Source organism: Manacus candei, unplaced genomic scaffold (assembly GCF_025592945.1).
Source record: "Manacus candei isolate 608988 ecotype Guabito, Panama unplaced genomic scaffold, ASM2559294v1 h1tg000040l, whole genome shotgun sequence".
NCBI lineage: Eukaryota > Metazoa > Chordata > Aves > Passeriformes > Pipridae > Manacus > Manacus candei.
The window spans coordinates 1,748,447-1,770,852 of NW_026138088.1; the positions used below are offsets into that span (position 1 = coordinate 1,748,447).

Below are 22,406 nucleotides of genomic sequence, written 5' to 3' on the forward strand. Positions count from 1 at the left end.
GGCTCTCGCGAGAGCCCGCGCAACTCTCGCGAGAGCGCCTCCCTCTCACCCCCTCTCCTCCCTCCCTCTCCCCGCGGTCCCTCCTCCTCCTCCTCCTGCCGCCGCCCGTGCGCGAGCGCGCTCGTCCTCTCGCGAGATCCGCCGGGATGACGCTCCCACCCTCAGCGAACTTTTATTGGGGCGTGGGGCGGCGGCGGCGCCCCCTGGCGGCCGGCCCGCCGCGAAGCGCCATGGCGCCCGCGCCCGCTTCTCCCGCCGCTTCTCCCGCCGCGCCCTCCGAGGCTGCTGGCGCGCCGCCGCGTGGAGCCGTGCCCCGCCCCGCCGCACCGGCCGCTAACGGGCGGTTAACGCGCCGTTAAAAGGCTCCCGCAAGCCGCCGCCGCGCTGCGAGGTGGCTGTGAGGGGTGAGGGGGTGGGCGGGGCCTTGGCTGGCGGCGAAGCCACGCCCGCCGATGCGCGCGCGCCCCGGAAGTCTCGCGAGAGCTCCGGGGGCGGGGGGGCGCAGCCGCGGGCGCAGCAGCAATGGCGGCGGCGGCCGCGGCCGTGTAAGGGAGGGCCAGGGCGGCCCGGCCCCGCCGCCGCCCCCAGCGCAGGGCCCCCCGGCCGCCACACCGGCACCGGCACCGGCACCGGCACCGGCCACGACACCGGCACCAACACCCCGACATGAAGGCGGCGCCGGGCGGCGCCGAGGGTGAGTGAGTGCGGCGCAGGAGCGCCCTGTGAGGGGACGGGGGTCGAGGCGCCGGGTCTGAGGAGCCACGGGCTGAGGTGTCGCCCTGGAAGGCGTGGAGAGCGAGGGTCGCAAAGGTGTGAGCGGTCTGGGGGTTCTCTGTGAGCGAGGCTGCTTAGGAAAGAGGAGGAGAGGGTACCCCGTGAACCCACACCCACAGCCATACAAATATCCTATTTGAGAGGGCAGCCCCCCAGTCCGTACAAATCCCGCAAATGCTCATACAAATATCCCCCTGGGGAGGCGACCCCCTCCATTTATACAAACATCCCAAATACCCGTACAAATATCTTGTTTGAAAGGGGATCCTGTCAATATGTACAAATATATGAAATACTCATGCAAATACCCCGTTTGAGAGGGGATTCCATCAATCCATACAAATATGCCAAATACCCACAGAAATACCCAGCTGGAGAAGGGATCCCACCGATCCACAGAAACATCTCCAAACCCACCTCGACCCTGAGCTTTGGGGTAAATCAGCAGCAGATAAATTTCTTTAGCCCAAAGGTGGGAGGTGTTTTGTAAAACCTCCAGCGTTGCCTCGTGCTCTTCCCTGACTGTTCCTGTCCCCCAGAGGCGGAGAAGCTGAACAAGATGAGCTCCCTCCTGGAGAGGCTCCACGCCAAGTACAGCCAGAACAGGCCCTGGACAGAGACCATGAAGCTGGTCCGGCAGGTCATGGTGAGGATTCCCAGGCTCTGCTTTCTTTTTGTGGTGGCTTCTCAGATCTCCTCAAGGTGTTTCTGTTTTGCCCAAGGTTTTCACTCCCTCCTGGGTCACTGGGGTTGAGGGGTGTCAGTCCTTGCAGGGCATGGGGGAGGGAGGAAGGAATGTCCAAGCCCTCCCTGCTTGATGAGCCTTTGCCTTTGCTAATTACACGTTAATTTTCAGCTCAGTGCCAGGAAAAGGATCAAACTTGTGTTTTTTATTTGCTGTTTCAAGATACTGTTTTGTTGAGCAGTTTGCTCCCTGTTCAGTGATATTGAACACTCAGTGTTGGCTTAGTCAAAAGTTAGTTTGAAGTATTATTAGTTTAAAAAACTATTAGTTTGAAATATTAGTCTCTGGGAGTGAGTGGGGAAGGAGGAGCAGGAGGCAGGGAAGAGCTCCAGCACAGCAAAGCCCTTTGCACATATCCAGGTGCTAGAAGTATGCCTGGCTCCTTATTTCTCTGCCCTCTCTCCTATAACTCTGAGTTTAGACCTGTTAAAAGTTGCTACAATCTGTTCTTCCAGCTGAGCAAGTTGCCAGAAAGCAAATAAATCAATTCCAGGCCTCCCTCTGTTACCTGCTCCCAAAGCAGGTACTGTTCTCCTACGGGAATCAAGAGGACATGATTTGGGGATGAAATCTAACCTGCTTTTAGTTACCTCAATAAACCTCACTTGGCTGCACAAAAGTTGCAATAATTCCCACTTCCTGAGGAATGCACAAAAATGACCTTTTTTCTTCTCCTTTGTGACCAAGGAAAAGCGAGTTGTGCTGAACTCAGGGGGGCACCAGCACCTGGTGAGCTGCTTGGAGACACTGCAGAAGGCCCTGAAAGGTTGGTGTGTCCTCTGGGGGGTGAAATCCTGTGGGAATGCTCCATAAAAACACCCAGGGCGCTGCTGGCACATCTCCTGGTGCTCGTGTGAACATCAGCACACCGAGCTCAGAGCCAGGCAGGACCAGGCAGGGTTGGCTGTGCTGCCTTTACTGGGAAAATCCTCTCTTTGCCCAGAGAAGCTGGGGCTGCCCCAGCCCTGGAAGTGTCCAAGGCCAGGCTGGATGGGGCTTGGAGCAGCCTGGGCTAGTGGAAGGTGTCCCTGCCCATGGCAGGGGGTGGGACTGGATGAGCTTTAAGGTACAGGGAATTTTTAATCCATCCCTGAATTCTGCTTGCAGCAGAAGTTCCCTTCTCTCTGTGCAGTTTGGGAAGGTTTTGCTCTCTCTGTGCAGGTGGTTCTGCCTGTACTGGAGCACAGATCCTCTGTAGCTGCACGTGGGAAGGAGCGAGCAGACCTGGGGGAGGGACTGACTGGTTGGGGTTGGGTTTATTGCTGATTTGGGGACTGTCAGCTCACTGGGGAGTGTCAGCTCATTGCAGTGAGCTTGGGGAGTGTCAGCTCATTGCAGCGAGCCCCGTTTCTGTTCTCTCCCCAGTCTCGTCCCTGCCTGCCATGACAGACCGCCTGGAGTCCATCGCCCGGCAGAGCGGGTGGGTCCCCCCGAGCTCCTGGGCAAGACCTTCCCTGCTTCCCTGCCCACCTCAGCCCCTCCTGCTGCTGCTGGGCCCGGGGGGTTGGTGTGCATCTCCCAGCAATGTCTGTTGTGTTCTCTCTGCCAAGCCTGGGGTCCCACCTGAGCGCCAACGGCACCGAGTGCTACATCACCTCGGACATGTTCTACGTGGAAGTGCAGCTGGATCCCACCGGGCTGCTCTGTGATGTCAAGGTGGCCCACCATGGAGAGAACCCCGTGGTGGGTATTCCCAGGAAAGAGGGTGGGAATGCCTCTGTGGTTTTGGGGTTGCTGTTCACCTCCCTCTCGTTTGAGCGGAGGAAATGGGTTGTGTTTAATGTTCCCCAGCACCTGGAGTTGCACCTTTGCTGCTCGTTCTAGTGGGAAGTAAAGCCCTCCATGGAGTAGTTTGCTCCTGTGGGATAATCTGATTGATTACATATTAGTGTGGATTAATAGCTGGAAAAGTTATTTGAGGAAGTTCTTTCTGTGATTCTGAGAATTTTGTGGAAGTTATCGCCGTGTTTCTGAGGAAAGGAAAGGGAAATTAATGGAATGGAAAGTACTAAAAGGGGGAATGCTGGAAGAAAGTGGAAGAAAATGGCTTTATTGCCCTTCTGCATGTGGAGGAGAGTTTGAACTTGGTATTAGATTGGCCTCTTCTGAAGACAGGAGATCTTTAATATCTACATAAAGTCATAGGTTTCCAACTTAAGGCTTCACAATTTGAAAAGTTTTTTTTCAGGTAAGTCATTTAAGAGGAAATATTCTTGCTTGAGTTTGTCCCAGTGGGGCTTAACGAGCAGAACTAGAACCAGAGCAAGGTGTGGTTGTGAGCATTGGGCTGTTCCATGGGAAGAGCTGGTGCTCAGGAATTTTACTCTCCTGATATTTTCCAGTTGCTGTGCTGCACAAAGCCTGAAATCACTGCATCCCACACTGATATCCTTGTTCTTTCCTTTCCAGAGCTGTCCAGAACTGGTGCAGCACCTGAGGTGAGTAACAGGGTTTGCTGGTTGTGTTTTCTGACAGGTTTCTCTTTGCTGGGGTGATCTGATGGTATTTTCTGCCTGGAAACACAAAGTGTTTCGTAACTGCTCCTTCCCCACAAAGTTTCTCCCCTTCTCCAGAGGGTTTACTGGCTTTGCTTCAGATCCTTGTGATTCTGGTTGCTCTGCAAAGGTGTCTCCAAAGCCACAGCACGGCTTAAACACTGAATTGTTTAAAGGAGGCATTTTGTAGCTTTTATGTAGCAAAAGTCTCTTGTGAAGTGACTTTGTATTAACAACACTTGCTGTAAAAACCCCTTCTCTGTTACAAATTTGAATGCTTGGTAACTTTCCCTCCCTTTTCCTTTCAGAGAGAAAAATTTTGATGAGTTTTCTAAACATCTGAGGGGGCTGGTGAACCTGTACAAGCTGCCAGGAGAGAAGTGAGTCTGGAATGTATTTATATCCCCACACATAAAAATCAAACAGGCCTAGACTACATTTATTTGTATCCTCATATTTAAAGGAAACAAACTTCCAAGCTGTAGGTGTGCACTGAGCAGTTCAAGTTTTCTTATGTTGTTCTGTTGTTGTTTTTTTTCTTTTTCCTCAGCAAACTTAAAACTAAAATGTACTTGGCTCTCCAGTCCCTGGAGTTGGATCTCCAAAAGATGGCTGGGATGTACTGGTAAGGATGGGTGGGTTTTATGTGTGTAAATACGTACTCAGGGCTCTGAGAAACTGCTTTTTAACTGCAGAATTCAATTGAGAGTCTCAAAGGCAAAGTAATAAGTTTGGAAACAGATAGATTCCCAAGAAACTGGGAAACTTCTGACCGTCTTTCACTGCTGTAGGTTTGGTGGATAAACCAGCCATGCTCTAGAGAGTAAAACAGCTTTTGTTCTGGCTGTAACAATGCAAAGTTTAGAATCAGTCCCTCTGGGACCCAGAAATGTGTGTTTTGAGCTAAAATCTTGGACTCAGCATGCAGATTTTGGCTTGTTACAGACTGATTTCCTCTCTTGCAGGCAAGCCACCAATGCCAACCCCCTCGACAAGATTCTCCATGGCAGTGTTGGTTATCTCACCCCCAGGAGTGGAGGTACCTGTGATTGACACTTAAAAAAGGAATTAATTAAAATTCCCTTGCTCAGGGCCCCTTTTTGCAGGCGTTGGTTTCACACGAGCTGATGGCAGAGCTAGAAAATAATAATAATAACAATCAAACTAAAAGGGGGACGAGGTGGCTGGGTGTTTGTGTGGCCTGGGGGGTCAGCAGTGAGCAGGTTGATTGTCAGGATACCTGACCAGAAGCTCCTGTCCCCCAGGTCTGCTGATGAACCTCAAATATTACGTGTCCCCCTACGATTTATTTGAGGACGGCACCGGAGCCCCCGTGATCCTGCACGAGAACAATGGTAGGTCAGCTCTGCAAGTGGGGTGGGCTCCTGCTGCCTGAGGGAGAGGAAAAGGAAGCCCAGGTCTGGACTGGGTCACCCTGGAATATGGGAAAGTCACAGCTTGGCTTACTGTGGGGTTTAGTGAGCCCGGGTGTAAACGCTGGCCCAGGCCACCATTGTCTTGAACCTTGTGGCTGTGCTGGAGGTAGAACTGGGCTCCTGATGGGGTGACAGTCTGCAGACAGAGCCTTTTCATTAGGCAGAATCTCATTTTAAAATAGAGTAATCCTTTGAAACTGCACAGCCAGTATGTCAGCTCTCTGGTGTCTCAGCTCTATACTGGTTCTCCTTAAGTCACTGAACTTTACTTCTGTATTACAGAGTGAATCAGGCACAGGATGTGATCCTTGGGGTGTCCTGGGCAGGGCCAGGAGTTGAACTCAATGATCCTGATGGGTCACCTCCAACTCAGGATGTTCTAGGATTCCATGATTTATTTTGTTACTGGAATAGAAACATAGAATCACACAGAACGCTTTGGGTTGGAAGTAACTTACAGCCCATCCAGTCCCACCTCCTGCTATTCCAGCTTCCACTAGACCAGGTTTCTCCAAGCTCTGTCCATCCTGGCCTTGGACTCTTCCAGGGTTGGGGAGTTTGTTTAATTCATGAAGTATTTAACGTATAAAACTCGCACTGGTGTTTTTTCCCATCAGCTCACGTTACAGTTGGGTTCTCTCCCTGTTCCCCCCTGCAGTTCCTCGCTCGCTGGGTATGAACGTGGCCGTGACAGTCGAGGGCACCATGACCATGCACAAGCTTCCCATTGCTCCCCTGATCATGGGCTCCCACCCCGTGGACAGCAAAGGGTAAGGGCAGGACAGGAGTCCCACACTCCATCCTCAGCTGCAGTCAGAGAGGGGAGGTGGCTGCATTGTACAAATGATGTGTGTGCTGTCTCTAAGCCAAGAAACACCTATTTCAGGACAGAAACACCTATTTCAGGACAGAAACACCTATTTCAGGACAGAAACACCTATTTCAGGACAGAAACACCTATTTCAGGACAGAAACACCTATTTCTGGACAGAAACACCTATTTCAGGACAGAAACACCTATTTCTGGACAGAAACACCTATTTCAGGACAGAAACACCTATTTCTGGACAGAAACACCTATTTCAGGACAGAAACACCTATTTCAGGACAGAAACACCTATTTCAGGACAGAAACACCTATTTCAGGACAGAAACACCTATTTCTGGACAGAAACACCTATTTCTGGACAGAAACACCTATTTCAGGACAGAAACACCTATTTCAGGACAGAAACACCTATTTCTGGACAGAAACACCTATTTCTGGACAGAAACACCTATTTCAGGACAGAAACACCTATTTCAGGACAGAAACACCTATTTCAGGACAGAAACACCTATTTCAGGACAGAAACACCTATTTCAGGACAGAAACACCTATTTCAGGACAGAAACACCTATTTCAGGACTCTGACGTGCTTTGGAGCAGCGTCTTTATTTTTAATGTATCTTTGAGCAAACATAAATGCCATGTCAGGTGTTCACAGCAGAAGCCAGAGCCGTGCCCTGCTCCTAATCCCACCTGTTATCCCCCCACTGTCCCAGGACCCCGTCCTTCTCCTCCATCACCAGTGCCAACAGCGTGGATTTACCGGCCTGTTTCTTCCTGAAGTTCCCACGTCCCATCCCGGTGTCTCGAGCTTTCATTCAGAAACTTCAGAGCTGCACAGGTGGGTTGCAGACCTGTCAACACACATTCCCTGGGGTTTTATGGATGTTCCCCTGGTTTCTGGCCATAAGTGCTGCCGATTTCTAACGTGTGCCAGGGGATTTTCGCTCGAGGTTTCGTGGTGGTCGCGGCAAAACCCGGACGGGCTTCCCGGCGTCTCTTCCCGGCTCCTGCCGTCATTCTGTGCCCTCTTGTGCCCTCAGGGATCCCGCTGTTTGACACCCCGCCCACGTTTGTTCCCCTGTACGAGCTGATCACGCAGTTTGAGCTCTCCAAGGAGGCGGATCCCCTGCCCTTGAACCACAACATGCGCTTCTACGCCGTAAGTGTCCTGTCACAGCCAGCCTGGGACACTCGGGGCAGCCTTTGGGGGGGTTCAGCTCCTTCAGGTGTCTTCCAAGTAAGGTAAAGGAAGTTGGTTCAGCATTTATTAACAACGAGCTATCCATTATTAACCAGAGCTATCCAAGCATTAGGATTCAGGCACAGACATGAGGCCCTGGCACAGGTTGCCCAGAGAAGCTGGGGCTGCCCCTGGATCCCTGGAAGTGTCCAAGGCTAGGTTGGATGGGGCTTGGAGCAACCTGGGCTGGTGGAAGGTGTCCCTGCCCATGGCAGGGGTTGGAACTGGATGAGCTTTAAGGTCCTTTCTAACCCAAATCATTCCATAATGACCATGGTAATTAGGAAAATTAAGTGATGAGAAATGCTTTGCTGTTGGGGTGCAGCTGCAGGGAGAAGAGCAGAGGTGTGGGGCTGAGCCTTCCCAGGATCTCTCCCTTCCTCTTGTCCGGGCTGTGGTGTGTGGCTGAATGACTTGCATCAGCCTGGGAGAAATCCTGATTCTTAAATTTATCTCCTGTCAACTGCAGAGGATTCTCCCCTTGGAAGGGCTGCCATACCATGTGAAGCTGTTTTAGTGGGAACAGTGAATGCTGTTGGGCAGTTCCACTTCTGAGGAGCCAAAATCATGTTTTCCTTGTTCAGATTGGAAGGAAAACATTCTCATTGTTTGTCCCTTTCATCCAGGAGGGTGGTTTGGTGTCACTGGGATCTGGACACTGCTCTGTCCTTCTAAATGTCCATTATCCCCTTCCACCCAGTTGGAGTAAAGCCCAAACTGTCTTGTCAGGCTCTTCCAGGACAGCAGCACTGTTACTTCCTGAACAAGGACGCCCCTCTCCCGGATGGAAGGAGCCTCCAGGGCACTCTGATCAGTAAAATCGCCTTCCAGCACCCGGGCAGGGTTCCCCTCATCCTCAACCTCATCAGGCACCAGGTGGCCTACAACACCCTCATCGGCAGCTGCGTCAAGAGGACAGTCCTCAAGGAAGGTGGGTGCCACAGCCACTGGGACCTGGTGTGGGGATCATAAGCCCTGGGTGCTTTTCCCAGATGCAGGAATAAAAAATGAGGTCTGAGGCACTTGCCTTATTTTTTTTTTTCCCCTGGTTCATCTCCCACGTTCCCTCAGTTACCAGTTCCCGTGTCTTTCAGATTCTCCCGGGATCCTGCAGTTTGAGGTTTGCCCTCTCTCCGACTCCTGTTTCAGTGTCTCCTTCCAGCACCCCGTGAACGACTCCCTGGTGTGTGGTAAGTGGGCTCAGTGACACCAGGAGGGGGTTTTTGGGAAGGCTGGCAGGGTCTCCTTGCCCTGTGTGTGAGGCTCTGACCTCTCCCAAACTGTCTCTTGCAGTGGTGATGGATGTGCAGGACTCCACCCACGTGAACTGTAAGCTGTACAAGGGGCTGTCCGACGCCCTCATCTGTACAGATGATTTCATTGCCAAAGTTGTTCAAAGGTAAGCTGGAATCCTGTCCCTCCTCGCACTCCCAGTCCCACAGATGAGCTCTGCTCTGCCTCATGTTTATCCAGCACTTTTGGAACTGTTCTGTGGGTGGGTGGTTGGAAGAGGGGAAAGCTCAGAGCCCTCCTGAAAATTCCATCCCAGGCATTGACCCATAGCTGGTTATTTTTGAGTTGGTTGTTTGCACAGAGCTTTTATCGGGGTTCCTCCACCTCAGCCACGTTCAGAACAGAGCAGGACATTCCCAGGGCAAGGACAGCTGTTAAACTGCCACCTTTGGAGTGAGAAGAGCTGGTTTTGCTTCCAGCACATTATAGATTTGTCCTCCCTGAGTACAATGTGGTGGTATCATTGATTTTTGATCAATTATCTACTGGAAGGTGACCCTGCCCATTGCAGGGGGTGGAACTGGGTGGGCTTTAAGGTCCCTTCCAAGCCAAACCATTCCATGATGGTATGATTGCATCCTATGCTTTTGAACTACAAGATGATGATCTCTCAGCTGTTAGTTGTTGGAGTTAATTGGTTCTCTGTGATTGCAAGGAGGTGCAGAAAGGCACGGGTGTCTCCTGGCTGGGTAAGTGTGGTGGGATAAGTGTAAATCCAAGCAGAACAGGAGGACATTTACCTGCTGTGGAACCCTGGACCTGCTGCTCTCCTGTGCAAGCCCCTCAGTGGTTGTTTTGTGGCTGGTGAAGGTGCCAAGCCCTGCAGTGCCCTTCGCTGACCCCTTGCTGTGTGTTGCAGGTGCATGTCCATCCCCGTGACCATGAGGGCGATCCGTAGGAAAGCAGAAACCATTCAAGCTGACACCCCAGCCCTGTCCCTCATTGCAGAGACAGTGGAAGACATGGTGAAGAAAAACCTGCCCCCCGCCAGCAGCCCAGGGTATGGCATGACCACAGGCAGCAACCCAATGAGCGGGACCACCACCCCAACCAACACTTTTCCTGGGGGGCCCATCACTACTTTGTTTAACATGAGCATAAGCATGAAAGAGAGGCATGACTCGGTGGGCCATGGGGAGGACTTCAGCAAAGTGTCTCAGAACCCTATTCTCACTAGTTTGTTGCAGATCACAGGGAATGTGGGGTCAACCCTTGGCTCAAGTCCGACCCCCCCCCACCACACACCACCACCAGTATCCTCACCAGCCAGCAACACCAAGAACCACCCCATGCTCATGAACCTCCTTAAGGAGAATCCCCCTCAGGATTTCTCCACCCTGTATGGGAGCAGCCCCCTGGAAAGGCAGAACTCTTCCTCTGGCTCCCCCAGGATGGAGATGGGCCCCGGGGGGAATAAGCAAAAGAAAAAAAAATCCCGCGTGCCGGCCGACAAGCCCAAGCACCAGACTGAGGACGATTTCCAGAGGGAGCTCTTCTCCATGGACGTTGACTCCCAGAACCCCATTTTTGACGTGAACATGACCGCAGACACCCTGGACACCCCCCACATTACTCCAGCCCCCAGCCAGTGCAGCACTCCTCCCGCCACCTACCCCCAGGCGCTGCCCCACGCCCAGCCCAGCATCCAGAGGATGGTCCGTCTGTCCAGCTCCGACAGCATCGGGCCCGACGTCACCGACATCCTCTCCGACATAGCGGAGGAGGCCTCCAAGCTGCCCCCCAGCACCGAGGACTGCCCACCCATGGGGACTCCGGTCCGAGACTCCTCTAGTTCAGGACATTCACAAAGTGCCCTCTTTGACCCCGATGTGTTTCAGGCCAACAGCAGTGAGAACCCCTACACAGACCCCGCAGACCTGATCGCTGACGCCGCTGTGAGCCCCAACAGCGACTCCTCCAACCATTTCTTCCCAGACGGAGTAGATTTCAACCCCGACTTGCTCAACAGTCAGAGCCAGAGTGGTTTTGGGGAGGAGTACTTTGATGAGAGCAGTCAGAGTGGAGACACTGATGATTTCAAGGGCTATGCATCCCAGGCTCTAACTAACTTAGGGGTGCAGGTCCTGGGGGCTGACGGGGGGGAAAATAAATTTAAGGGGAGCAATCCATCGGACACGGTGGATTTCAGTATTATTGCAGCTGCCAGCAAAGCTCTGGGCTCCTCGGACATCATGGAGCACCACAGTGGAGGTCAGAGCCCCTTGCTGAACACAGGGGATCTGGGAAAGGAGAAGTCTCAGAAACGGGTAAAGGAAGGCAATGGGTCTGGAAGTGCCATGGCAGGGGCAGGGATAGATGGGAAGCCGGGGAAGCGCAGCCGGACCCCATCCAGCGATGGGAAAAGCAAGGAGAAACTTCCGAAGCGGAAGAAGCAGGAGACAGATGGGAAATCTCCATCTCACAGTTCATCAAACAGGCCCTTCACACCGCCAGCCAGCACAGGTGGGTCCAAATCTCCAGGGAGTTCGGGCAGATCTCAGACTCCTCCCGGGGTGGCCACTCCCCCCATTCCAAAAATAACCATCCAGATCCCCAAAGGAACAGTGACTGTTGGCAAACCGTCGTCGCACGGTCAGTACACGAGCAGCGGTTCTGTCACCTCCTCCAGCGGCAAAAGCCATCACAGCCATTCTTCCTCCTCCTCCTCTTCTTCCTCCTCTTCAACCTCAGGCAAAATTAAAAGCAAATCAGAAGGGTCTTCTGGCTCAAAGATGAGCAGCAGCCTCTACTCGGGCCAGGGCGGCTCCGGGTCGGGTCAGTCCAAGGGCTCGGCCCAGTCGGTGGGAAAGCCGGGATCCTCCCCCATCACCAAGCACGGCCTCAGCACCGGCTCTGGCAGCACCAAGATGAAACCTCAAGGAAAGCCATCGTCGCTCATGAACCCTTCCATGAGCAAACCCAACATCTCCCCGTCCCACTCGCGGCCCTCGGGGGGGTCTGACAAACTTGCCTCTCCCATGAAGCCCGTCCCGGGCACTCCCCCGTCATCTAAAGCGAAGTCCCCCATCAGTTCAGGCTCTGGTGGGTCCCATATGTCCGGGACTGGGTCAGGCTCGAGCATGAAATCCTCTTCAGGAATGGGATCCTCTGGGTCCATGTCGCAGAAACCACCTCCCTCGTCAAATTCCTCCACGGCATCTTCCTCTTCCTTTTCGTCCAGCGGGTCTTCCATGTCCTCCTCCCAGAACCAGCATGGAAGTTCCAAGGGCAAGTCTCCGAGCAGGAACAAGAAGCCCTCCCTGACTGCAGTCATAGACAAGCTGAAGCACGGGGTGGTCACCAGTGGGCCCGGCGGGGACGACCCCATGGACGGACAGATGGGGCCCAGCTCCAATTCCTCAGGCCATGCCATGTCCTCCAAACACAACATGTCCGGGGGGGAGTTCCAGGGCAAACGGGAGAAGAGCGACAAGGAGAAATCCAAGGTCTCTGTTTCCGGAGGGTCCGGCGACTCCTCCAAGAAGAACTCGGATTCCAAAAGCGTCGGGAGCACCGGGGTGGCCAAAATCATCATCAGCAAACACGACGGCGGCTCCCCCAGCATCAAGGCCAAAGTCACCCTGCAGAAACCCGGGGAGGGCGGCGGGGACGGGCTCAGGCCCCAGATGGCCTCGTCCAAAAGCTACGGATCCCCCCTGATCAGCGGGTCCACCCCGAAGCACGAGCGCTGCTCCCCCAGCCACAGCAAGTCCCCGGCCTACACCCCCCAGAACATCGACAGCGAGAGCGAGTCCGGCTCCTCCATCGCCGAGAAGTCCTACCAGAACAGCCCCAGCTCCGACGACGGCATCCGGCCCCTGCCCGAGTACAGCGCCGAGAAGCACAAGAAGCACAAAAAGGAGAAGAAGAAAGTGAAGGACAAAGACCGGGACAGAGAGCGGGACCGGGACAAGGACAGGGACAAGAAGAAGTCCCACGGGATGAAGCCGGAGAGCTGGTCCAAGTCCCCGATCTCGGCGGAGCAGCCGCTCTCCATGGCCGGCAGCGCCATCCTGGCGGCCGAGAGGCCGTCCCGGGCCAGCCCCGAGTTCCTCATCGGGGAGGAGGATGATGATCTCATGGATGTGGCTCTGATTGGCAATTAGTTCTCTGACAGGAGCTGTCTGCAGGGTCCTGGGGGGGAAGGAAGGAAGGAAGGAAGGAAGGATCCATCCCAAACCCGCCACGGCTGTGTGTTTGGAGAGGGAAAAAAAAGTATTTCCAAGGTATTTCCAGGATTTTCAGATCTCCAGGGTCTGAGCAGGAGGTGTGAGTGCCAACACCTGCGGGCACTTCCACTCATCCTGAACTTACAAGTATTATCATCCCACCGGTGGAGTCCTGCGGGGGAAGCTGATTGTGGGAATGTGGGAGCAGCCCCCAAACTGGGGCCAACACAGACATAGGCTGGTCTGGGACATCCCAGTCCCTCTGCCCCCATCCCATTCAGGAGAAGTTCCTTTTGGATGTAGGAAGTTTTAAAGCTGTTATTTTAGGAAATGTTTTAGGGGTTGGGTTTTATTCTTTGGAAGAAGGAAAACCGTGAGGGTTTTAATTTATTTGATTTCCGTGGCGTTTCTTCACCCAATGCCCAGCTCAGGGCGGGCTCTGCGTCCTCCTGGAGATCAGGATTTTATCCCAGGTCACAGCACTGAAGGGTTTCTGCCTTGGGTTTGACTTCCCCTTTTTTTTAGCTATTTATTCAGCTCCACATGGGAATGCCCTGTGCTCCTTGTTATCCCCAAAGGGAATTTGGGCAGCTCTGGTGATGTTGGCGACGTCCTGGCACGGTGGAATTCCAGCAAATCTCAGTTGGAAAGGGGCTCCTGGCTCCATCCGAGCGCTGCTTCCCTGGGAGCTTCCCTGGAATCCCCTCGTGCTCCTCAGCTGGGAATTGTGGTCACACACACAGGGATTAGTCTGGTGTCCTGCTTGGCACTGGCAGTGCCTGGAGAACAGTCCCTGAGCAGCTCAGCTGGGACAAGAGCTGCAGCAGAAGCGCCGATTCCCTTAAAAGATGGATTTTGCCCTTTTGGCTGGAATGAGGAGCATGACTCAGGCGTCCTCTGGGTCCTGGCTGCTCTTGTGGTCCCTGAAAGGAAAGGAGGCTCAGGGGAGTGAGTGGTTTTATTTTTAAAAGCAGTTTCATCTGATTCACTCGAGAGGAATGTGGGAAATCAGGAGTTCTGCAAGCACATCTCCTTTGGGATCTCGGACTGAGTGGGATCACGGACTCCTGCTCCCACTGGAATTTGCTGTCTGCTCCTGGAGACCAGGATTTCCCTGTGGGAACGAGGTTCTGCTTCCTTTTTGGGGCCTCAGCAAGAAAAGGTGTCAAGGATTTGAGTTCCCTTTAAACCACTGAGATTTCCCGTCCTGGGCTCACCCCAGGGATACCCCAGGAAAGCTGTTTCTTTTCCAGCTCTTTGGAAAGGCCAATGTCTTTGTCCCGTTAATTGTAGGGATTTTTCACCTCTTCCTCCTGCCTCCAGCTGAATTCCAGAATCTGGGAGTCTTGGAATTCTCCCAAGCCCTCCCAGCTCTGGAGAATTTTCCCTTCCTGTATTATCCAGTATTTATCCTTTGTCCTGGGCACTGCAGCCTCCCCCTCCCCAGCGCTCCAGGGGCTGGAATGATAGGAAAATGGGAAACAAATCCCAACCTGGAGCAAATCCCGTTATCAGCATTGGAATCATGTGACTGCCATGACGAGGATGTAAGGAATACAGTGCCAGAGGAATTTACCTGGAGACCCTGCACTGGGAATGACGCCGGCTCGGCCTCCGGAGGGATCCCGGCCCCTCTCCCATGTTTATTTAACTCGTTTTTAGGACAAAACCCCCCTTTGATCCCTTCCCAGTTGTGTGAGGGCACAAGCAGCCTTCCCAAAGAAGAGCTTTCAAGTGGAATCCAGGCTGGGAATCCCCCAGGAGCCGTGTTTTCCTGCTTGGAAACACATGAAAAATTGGAAGGAAATCCCGTCCAGCAGCAAAATGAACACAAAAAACGTGTTTTAGAGGAACAAACTGCGCACATTTCCTTTCCCCTCACCCAGACCAAAGCTCAGTATCCAAAATTCCCCCCCTGTGGAAGGTGGGAACAGAGGGAACAATGTCTCCTCTGGCCACTGCCAGAGGCACAGGTCCCAAATTTAAAGCTTTTCCCCCCCGTTTTGGTGCCCTGTCCCCTTCCAATGACAAGTCCTGTGAGATAACTGAGGTGTGAGACCCCACAGAGGCTCTCTGGGCTCCGAGAAATGGTTTATTTTTGAGCTATTTTTGCTTATTCTCGATGATTTTACATCTTTCAGTATTTTGAAAAGATTAAAATAAAGTGAAAATAAAAAAAAAATAGTGAGCCAAATCTTTTAATCTCAGGTGCTGAAGCCAACACGGAGATTAAAAGAAGCTGGTTCTTCCCTCGCTGATCATGCTGTACATAAACCCCTGAGCTGGAGAAAGCGCTGGAATTGTAAATAATCCCGGCTCCCGCGGCAGCTTTTTGGGGCGGAAAGTGGAATTTTGACTTTTTTTTGAAATATCGCAGAGATCACGTTTATTTACATGCGAATAAACCCCTTTGGTACAAAGAGCTCTCGTGGGGGGTTTTTTTTTTGGGGGGGGGGAGGCGGGGAAAAGGGGGGGACGATCCCCGCCACGCTTGATTTTCCCGCGGGAATGACATCATCGTGACGTCACGCCGGCGCGCGGCGCTGATTGGCGGAGCGCAGCGGTCCCGGAAGGGACGGGCGGGGGACGCCCCCCCCCCCAAGCCGGGACCCCCCGATCCCCGCAACCCCCCCGGGACCGGGGGGACGATCCTGCGGGTCCCGGAGCCCCCCGGGAAAAAGGAGGGGGGAGGCAGCGCCCCTGCCCGCCCTCCTCCTCCCCAGCCGGGGGAGGGGGCGGCAGGACCCCGGCGGCGGCGCGATGGGGGCGGCGGCCTGCGGGGTAGGTGGGGGGGAGCCCCGGGGTGTCCCCTGAGCCCTCTCCCTTCTGACCCCCCCGGGACAGCCCCGGCCCCCGGCCTATTCCCCCGGAGCAGCCCCGGGCCCGAACCACCTCCCTTTTCCCTCTCCCAGTCCCGGTCCCCGTCCCCTCGCCCACCTCGGGGCAGCCGCTGTCCCGGACCCCCCCGCCCGCCCGGATCTCTCTCTCCTTCCCCTCGGCCCCCCTCTCCTCCCGCGGGGCACCCGGACCCCCGTCCACCCTCCCCTTTCCCCCTCAACCTGGGGCACCCCCTCGCCTCCTTCCTCGCCCCCATCGTCCCCTCGGACCCCCCGGGGCAGCTCCGGATCCCCCCACCCTGCTCTTCCTCTCCCCGGTGTGTGTGTCCTCCCTCCACCTCCCCCTTCCCTTTCCCTCCAGGACATCCCCAATCCCTCTTCTCCCCACCGTGTGTCCCCCCTCCCCTTCCCCCCGCTTTGCCGCCCCCCCGGTTCTCCCCCTTACCCTCCTTCCCCCCGGGGCACCTCTGGGTGTGTGTGTCCCCCTCCCTTGTTCCTCTCCCCCCCATTCCTATTCCCTCTCCCCCCCCATTCCCATTCCTATTCCCATTCCCTCCTCTTTCACCCCCCATTCCCATTCCTCCCTCTTTCAGCCGTCATTCCCATTCCTTCCTGTCCCCCCCATTCCCATTCTCTGTCCCACTCCCATTACCCCTTTCCTCCCTCTGTCCCTTCCCATTCCAATTCCCGTTCCCATTTCCCCCTCTTTCACCCCCACTCCTGTTCCTATTCCCCCCCATTCCCTCTCCCATTTCCCATTCCCTCCCAATTCCCATTCCCCTATTCCCGCTCCCATTCCCTATTTCCCCCATTCCCCTCCATTCCCTATTCCCGCTCCCATTCTCTATTCCCCCCCATTCCCATTCCCTATTCCCCCCCATTCCCATTCCCACTCCCATTCCCGCTCTCATTGCCCCCCCCATTCCCATTCCCTATTCCCCCCATTCCCATTCCCTATTCCCCCCATTCCCATTCCCTATTCATTTCCCCCTATTCCCCCCCATTCCCATTCCCTATTCCCCCCCATTCCCTATTTCCCCCCATTCCCATTCCCTATTTTCCCCCATTCCCACTCCCATTCCTGCTCTCATTGCCCCCCCATTCCCACTCCCATTCCCACTCCCATTCCCACTCCCATTCCCTATTCCCACTCCCATTCCCGCTCTCATTGCCCCCCCATTCCCTATTCCCCCCATTCCCATTCCCTATTCCCTCCCATTCCCTATTCCCCCATTCCCATTCCCCCCATTCCCATTCCCGCTCCGTGCCGCCCCCCCGCCGCTCCCATTCCCTATTCCCCCCATTCCCATTCCCACTGCCATTCCCACTCCCATTCCCTATTCCCCCATTCCCGCCCCGTGCCGCCCCCCCGCCGCTCCCGCTCCCTCCCCGCTCCCTGCCGGCCAATGGTGGTTCCCGTTGCTGGCGGGTGCGCCGTGTTTTTGTTTTGGGTCGAAGTTGAGGCCCGAGCGGACGCGGCGGCGGCGCCGGGCCCAGGCCGGACCGCCGGGACCCCCCCGGGACCCCCCCCGGGACCGCCCCGGGACCCCCCCCGGCCCCTCCTGACCCCCCTTCCCCCCGCCATGCGCAGGGACATGAACGGGGTCACCAAGAGCCGCTTTGAGGTGAGGCCCGACCGGCCCCGCGGGGGGAGCCCCGGCCCGGCCCGGCCGAGGGGGCGGGGGGGGACCGGGGAGGGGCTTTGTGAGACCCCCCCGAGCGCCCCGAGACCCCCCCGGACCCCCGGCCCGGACAGCGCGGCCCTGGGGGGGGGCACGGCCGGGGGGGCCGGGGAGGATGGTTTAATGGGGAGGGGGGGTCGTGTCTGGGGGGGTGTTTGGGTGCCCAGGGGGGGCTCAGGGCTGTGACCCCCCCGGTTTGGGGGCTGTTGGTCCCCATTTCGGGGGAGTGGTGGTTTTGGGGGGCTGTGGAGGGGCTCTGTGAATCGGCCGGGAGAGGCTGTTTAAATGGGGGGTGTCGTGGTTTGGGGGTGTGTTTGGGGGTGTGTGGGGGGCTCACGGCTGTGACCCCCCCGGTTTAGGGGGTGTCGGTGTGAAACGGCCCCATTTTTGGGGAGGGGAGGTCTTTATTCAGGGGCCTGGTTGAATGGGGAGGGGGGGTCCTCTTCTGGGGGTGTTTTTGGGTGCTCAAGGGGGACTCAGGGCTGTGACCCCCCCCCGGTTTGGGGGCTTTTGGTCCCCATTTCGGGGGGTGATGTTTTTGGGGGGCTGTGGAGGGGCTCTGCGAATGGGTCGGGGGCCCTGTTTGAAGGGGGGGGAGTCGTGTTCTTGGGGCGTGTTTGAGTGTGTGGGGGGGCTCACGGCTGTGACCCCCCCGGCACGGAGGGTGTTGGTGTGAAACGGCCCCATTTTTGGAGAGGGGGGATGTTTATTCGGGGGCCTGTTTGAATGGGGAGGGGGGATCGTTTTCTGGGGGTGTTTTTGGGTGTATGTGAGGGCTCAGGGCTGTGAGGATAAGGTTTGGGGGGTGTTGATCCCCGTTTCGGGGGGGTGACGTTTCTGGGGGGCTGTGGGGGGGCTCTGTATGAATAGGGTTGGGGGGTCGTGTCTGGGGGTGTGTTTGGGTGCCCAAAGGGTGGCTCAGGGCTGCGACCCCCCTGGTTTTGGGGGGGTGTTGGTGTGAAACTCCTCCCCCCGCCCCGTTTTGGGGGTCTCTGTGTTCCCCTTTCTGATCTAAACTCCCTCGGGGGGCCCCTCTAAGAACGGGGCTGGGGGGGGGTTCTGGCCCAGCCCTGCAGACCGGGGGGGTCTCAGGATGCTCGGGGGGGGTCTCAGACCTGGTCCCTCCCCGCGTTTGGGGGGGTGTTGGTGTAAAACTTCTCCGCCCCCCCGCCCCATTTTGGGGGTCCCCCCGGGGAGGGGGCACAGCCGCTGCCAACGTGTTGCTGGCAGCGAAGTTGATGATGGAGCAGCAGAGGTGGGAATTGCGCCTGGAAAACACCACAGCCTTTGGAAGAGAAGGGAAGGGAAGAAGGGGGGGGGGGCAGGCGGGGGGTGTCGGTGGCCCCAGCGCGGCTTTTTTTTGGGCAGTAGCCGGGAAAAATTTGATTAGAGGGAGAGAGGGGTGGGGGGGGATGGAGGGGACGGAAGGAGCGGAGGGGGAACAATGGGATCTATTGAAAAGGCCGCGGCACAAAGCGGAGCGCGGAGCCAGGGCGATTCCAGCCCGCATTGTTGTCCCAGCTGTCTTCCCGGGGGAGGAGGAGGGGACAGCGGAGGAAGGGCAGCACCAGGATTTGCTTCCCAAGCGCCGGGGAGAGGCCGCGGAGATGGAATTCCCTCCTGCCCGCTCCTCCGGACTGCCCGGCCCGCGGGGAGGGACTGAGAGGCGGCAGGAAAAGAGCCTGGAACGGTAAAGATGCGGCTGTTCCCCCATCCGTGGAGAGGGACGGGATGGAGAGCCGGGGAAAACGCTGGTTTATGGGAATCCGGAGAGCGTCTGGCGTGGAATTCCGCGGGAGATCGGCCCTGGAGCTGAGAAAGGTGCAGGAAGTGCCGGGGGTGGGGTGGTGATACCGCACCTGGAATTGTTTTCTTCCTCTGTCAAACCCGTAGCAGGGTCTGTCTTTGGGCTGGGTTTTTTTTTGATTTTTTTAAGTGTTACAGGTTTTTTTTTAGTGTTACAATATTTCTGTAGCATCCAGCGCTAACTGAAAGCTTTGGAACAACCCTGGGAACTCCGGGAGAGGAGCCTGCACGTGAGACCCGGGTTGTCCAGGGTTATTGTTTTTACTGTTCTGGGCTGTTCTTGGCTGCACAGACTTTTTTATTTATTCTTTTTTTTTTTTTTTTACCCCTGAGAGCTTTTATTGTTCACTCCTGCAGAGTGGCTGGTTGCAGAGCAAAGAGTGAAACCAGGTTGGTAACAGACTTTTGTGGGGGGGAGCATCGACCTGCTTTGCTTCCTTATCCTTCCTCCTCAGTCCTGGAGTTCCTTCCAGTTTGGGGAGAGGTTTCATCAGGGTTTTAGCAGGACATGATTAACCCAATTCATTGGGGAAAAGGAGTGGGGAAGAGCTTTGTTTGCCTTGTTTTGGGTGGGGTGGGGCTTTGGTTGTTTTTTTTTTTGCAGGAATGTTGTTTTCTTCTCGTGGTAAAAAACGAGCTGGGAAATGAGCAAAATGCTCGGAGAGTTATCGAGGCCTAAATTAATTTTTTTTAAGGGCTATATTTGTACAGGAAGAGTTGGTGTGTTGTAAAAAGGCTTATCTGGGGCTGCAAGAAGTCCCTTTAAACATTATCCTGGTTTTTGGCTGGTTTGGTCACTGTGTTTTGCCCAGAGGAGCTGTGGCTGCCCCTGGATCCCTGGAAGTGCCCAAGGCCAGGTTGGACAGGGCTTGGAGCAACCTGGGCTAGTGGAAGGTGTCCCTGCCCATGGCAGGGGGAGGGACTGGGTGGGCTTTAAGGTCCCTTCCCACCCAAAGCATTCCCTGATTCCAAATCCAAGGCATGGCTTTGATTATCTCTGCCCCACTCACCTGTATAACCTGGGAAGGATGAGTCTGGAGCTGTTTTCCTTTAAATCCACGGATTTCCAGTGAGGTTCTGCTGATCTGAAGAGCTTCCAGAACTGTGAGTGTGTCCACACCTGTAAATAGGTTTATTTATCATGAGGGGCAGGATGGGTGGAAATTCCTAAAAAACAGCTTGTAAAGGTTTTACTTGGAAGGGAAAAGTCCTGTGGGAGCTCGAATTTCATGGGACAGGAGGACAACTGGGCAGAAATTGGGGAGAATGGAAGCTGCTGTTGAGAAATGTGGAATATTGTGAGGTCATGGAGGCAGCACAGGGCTGGGGGAAGAGTCCTCTCCCTCCTCATTCCCTGTGGATACCCAGGGTAGTTCCCCTGGCTGAGGAGAGGGAAACAGGGCCTTTGGAGTCTTATCTTGGGGTAAAAATAGCCTGATCTGGGGCTGTGACTAATATATTGTGTCTGATTCAGCCTTTAAATACCAAGTGAGTGGTTGAGGGGGAGGTGGGGTTGGGTTTTCACTTGGTTTATTGTCTTTTGTGAGGCCACGTAAACAGATTCCTGAGCCATTGTTGGTGGGTAATTCCCAAATCCAGTCGGGATGGGGGTTTAATAACCATTTCCTACCCTGGGAGTAAAATATGGTGTGGAATATGGGCTGAGCTCCTGAAATCGGGCTCGAGTGTGGGTTTCTGGTTCCAGGAAGAGTGGGAATTCTCTCCTGTAAATGGGAGAGTGAGCCATGCCCGGCTCCAGGAGCATATTTGGAATTAGTCCCTTTTGCAGGAGGTGTGGCCACCACGGGGAAAATAACCACTTACTGCAGCAAAGCAAACAAAAAGGGAAAACATTACCCAGATCGACTCCTAATTCTCTGTGGTGTCGGTTTAATGTGGGACATGCCCTGACACATCCCAAGCCTGGCTTATATTTGGGTTTTCTCTGCTTCCTGCCCGGTGAAGTCCGGCCAGATTGGAGCAGGGAGGGGGGGGAGGCACCTCCTGGAGCTTTGGAGTGGCTCCTGGTGCTCCTGGAGAGCTCCTAAAGGCCTGAACTTCCATCCATCACTTCTTTAACCCAGCTTGTCCCTGCTCCCCTGCCCTGGGATGGCATCAGGAGGGAGATGGAGTTGTTTAGGCTTGTTTTCATTCACTCCCTGCTCTCACAGGCTCGTAATCCCAAATAAATGCCACCTTTTGGGGCAGGGAATCCTCAGAGCCCTCTGGTTTGCAGGGCTGGGTAGAGGGGGTTGGGGGTCTCTGACCTGGGCAGCTGAAATGGGTGATCCAGCCTGTGGTCAGGAGCAGTTTTATGTGGATTTATAGAACAGATTTGTGTGGAATAGTGACCTGTTTGCTGCTGGGGTGACCCTGGGACAAGTCCTGGGCAGGCTCCAGGCCTGAAGCCCCCCCAGGCAGGATCTCAGAGTCCCCCTGAGCCAGGGTGGAATCATTACAATCCCTTTTCTCCCCCCCCCCAGACTATGAGCTGTATGTGTAGTCTCCTCTACATCCTTAAAAACACCACCACACAAAAAGCTCCATCCTTTCCAGCTTCCTCTGGGAGCCTCCAGACCCTCCAATTAGCAGGAGCTGCTCCTGGCTCTGAACTGTGTGTTTATGGGGCAGTTTGTCCTAAAAATAAACCCCTGTGAACTCCAGGGATGTGTCTGAGGACCCAGAGTCTGGGTGAGCCTGGTCAGCCCCAGGAATGCACCGATCCAGGGGGTTCCACAGCCCTTCTCTCCTGGATTCAGGATCCTCAGTGGGAGGGAATTCTGGCCCTCTGTGGTTCCCAGGCCTTTTTTGGTTTTAGAGCCACGAAACGAGCTCGGCTGGAAGTGAAAATTGGGAAATGTCAAATGCTCCAAAATCGAGTTGCCTTCTAATAATTAATCCTGTCTGTGTGCAGAAAGCTGAATTGAATAATCCCACTGACCCTAATCCCATTTTGGAATCTGCCCCTGAAATGCTCTCCCTGTATTTCAGGTTTATTTTTGGGGGTTTTTTTTTGGCTTTAGAGCTGATCTTTTTGGGGTTGAGTCTGTTCCCTTTCCCAGGGTTCTTCCCTGCTTCCTGCTGTCCTGGCTGGAGC

General features: G+C 55.0%; 2 protein-coding genes and 1 long non-coding RNA gene across 7 annotated transcripts in view; 2 read left to right on the forward strand and 1 right to left on the reverse strand.

Annotated features, from left to right (window-relative positions):
• Positions 1-504: 504 nt before the first annotated feature.
• On the forward strand, positions 505-15,404 carry MED1 (mediator complex subunit 1). Of its 2 annotated transcripts, none has more exons than XM_051794581.1 (17): positions 505-694; positions 1,314-1,420; positions 2,207-2,285; positions 2,885-2,939; positions 3,070-3,202; positions 3,929-3,957; positions 4,323-4,394; positions 4,565-4,639; positions 4,980-5,053; positions 5,280-5,369; positions 6,109-6,220; positions 6,996-7,120; positions 7,323-7,441; positions 8,252-8,453; positions 8,617-8,712; positions 8,816-8,921; positions 9,675-15,404. In XM_051794581.1, the coding sequence occupies exons 1-17, from the start codon at positions 667-669 to the stop codon at positions 12,919-12,921; spliced, it is 4,749 nt and encodes a 1,582-aa protein (XP_051650541.1). In that variant the 5' UTR covers positions 505-666; the 3' UTR covers positions 12,922-15,404. The 2 variants fall into 2 exon arrangements, with proteins under 2 accessions (XP_051650541.1, XP_051650542.1); XM_051794582.1 differs by having other exon boundaries at positions 509-698.
• Positions 6,233-6,987, reverse strand: LOC127474189 (uncharacterized). Its single transcript, XR_007905749.1, has 3 exons — positions 6,728-6,987; positions 6,528-6,607; positions 6,233-6,427 (listed from the first exon to the last, which is right to left on the reverse strand). It is a non-coding gene; the product is annotated as an uncharacterized LOC127474189 (long non-coding RNA).
• A 325-nt stretch (positions 15,405-15,729) lies between the features above and the next one.
• Positions 15,730-22,406, forward strand: part of FBXL20 (F-box and leucine rich repeat protein 20) — a 33,823-nt gene continuing 27,146 nt past the window's right edge. The window contains exon 1 of one of the 4 annotated variants that reach the window (XM_051794655.1): positions 15,730-15,765. In XM_051794655.1, coding sequence (XP_051650615.1) covers positions 15,745-15,765 — 21 coding nt within the window. In that variant the 5' untranslated portion in view covers positions 15,730-15,744. The other 3 variants (XM_051794654.1, XM_051794657.1, XM_051794653.1) reach the window with 3 other exon arrangements.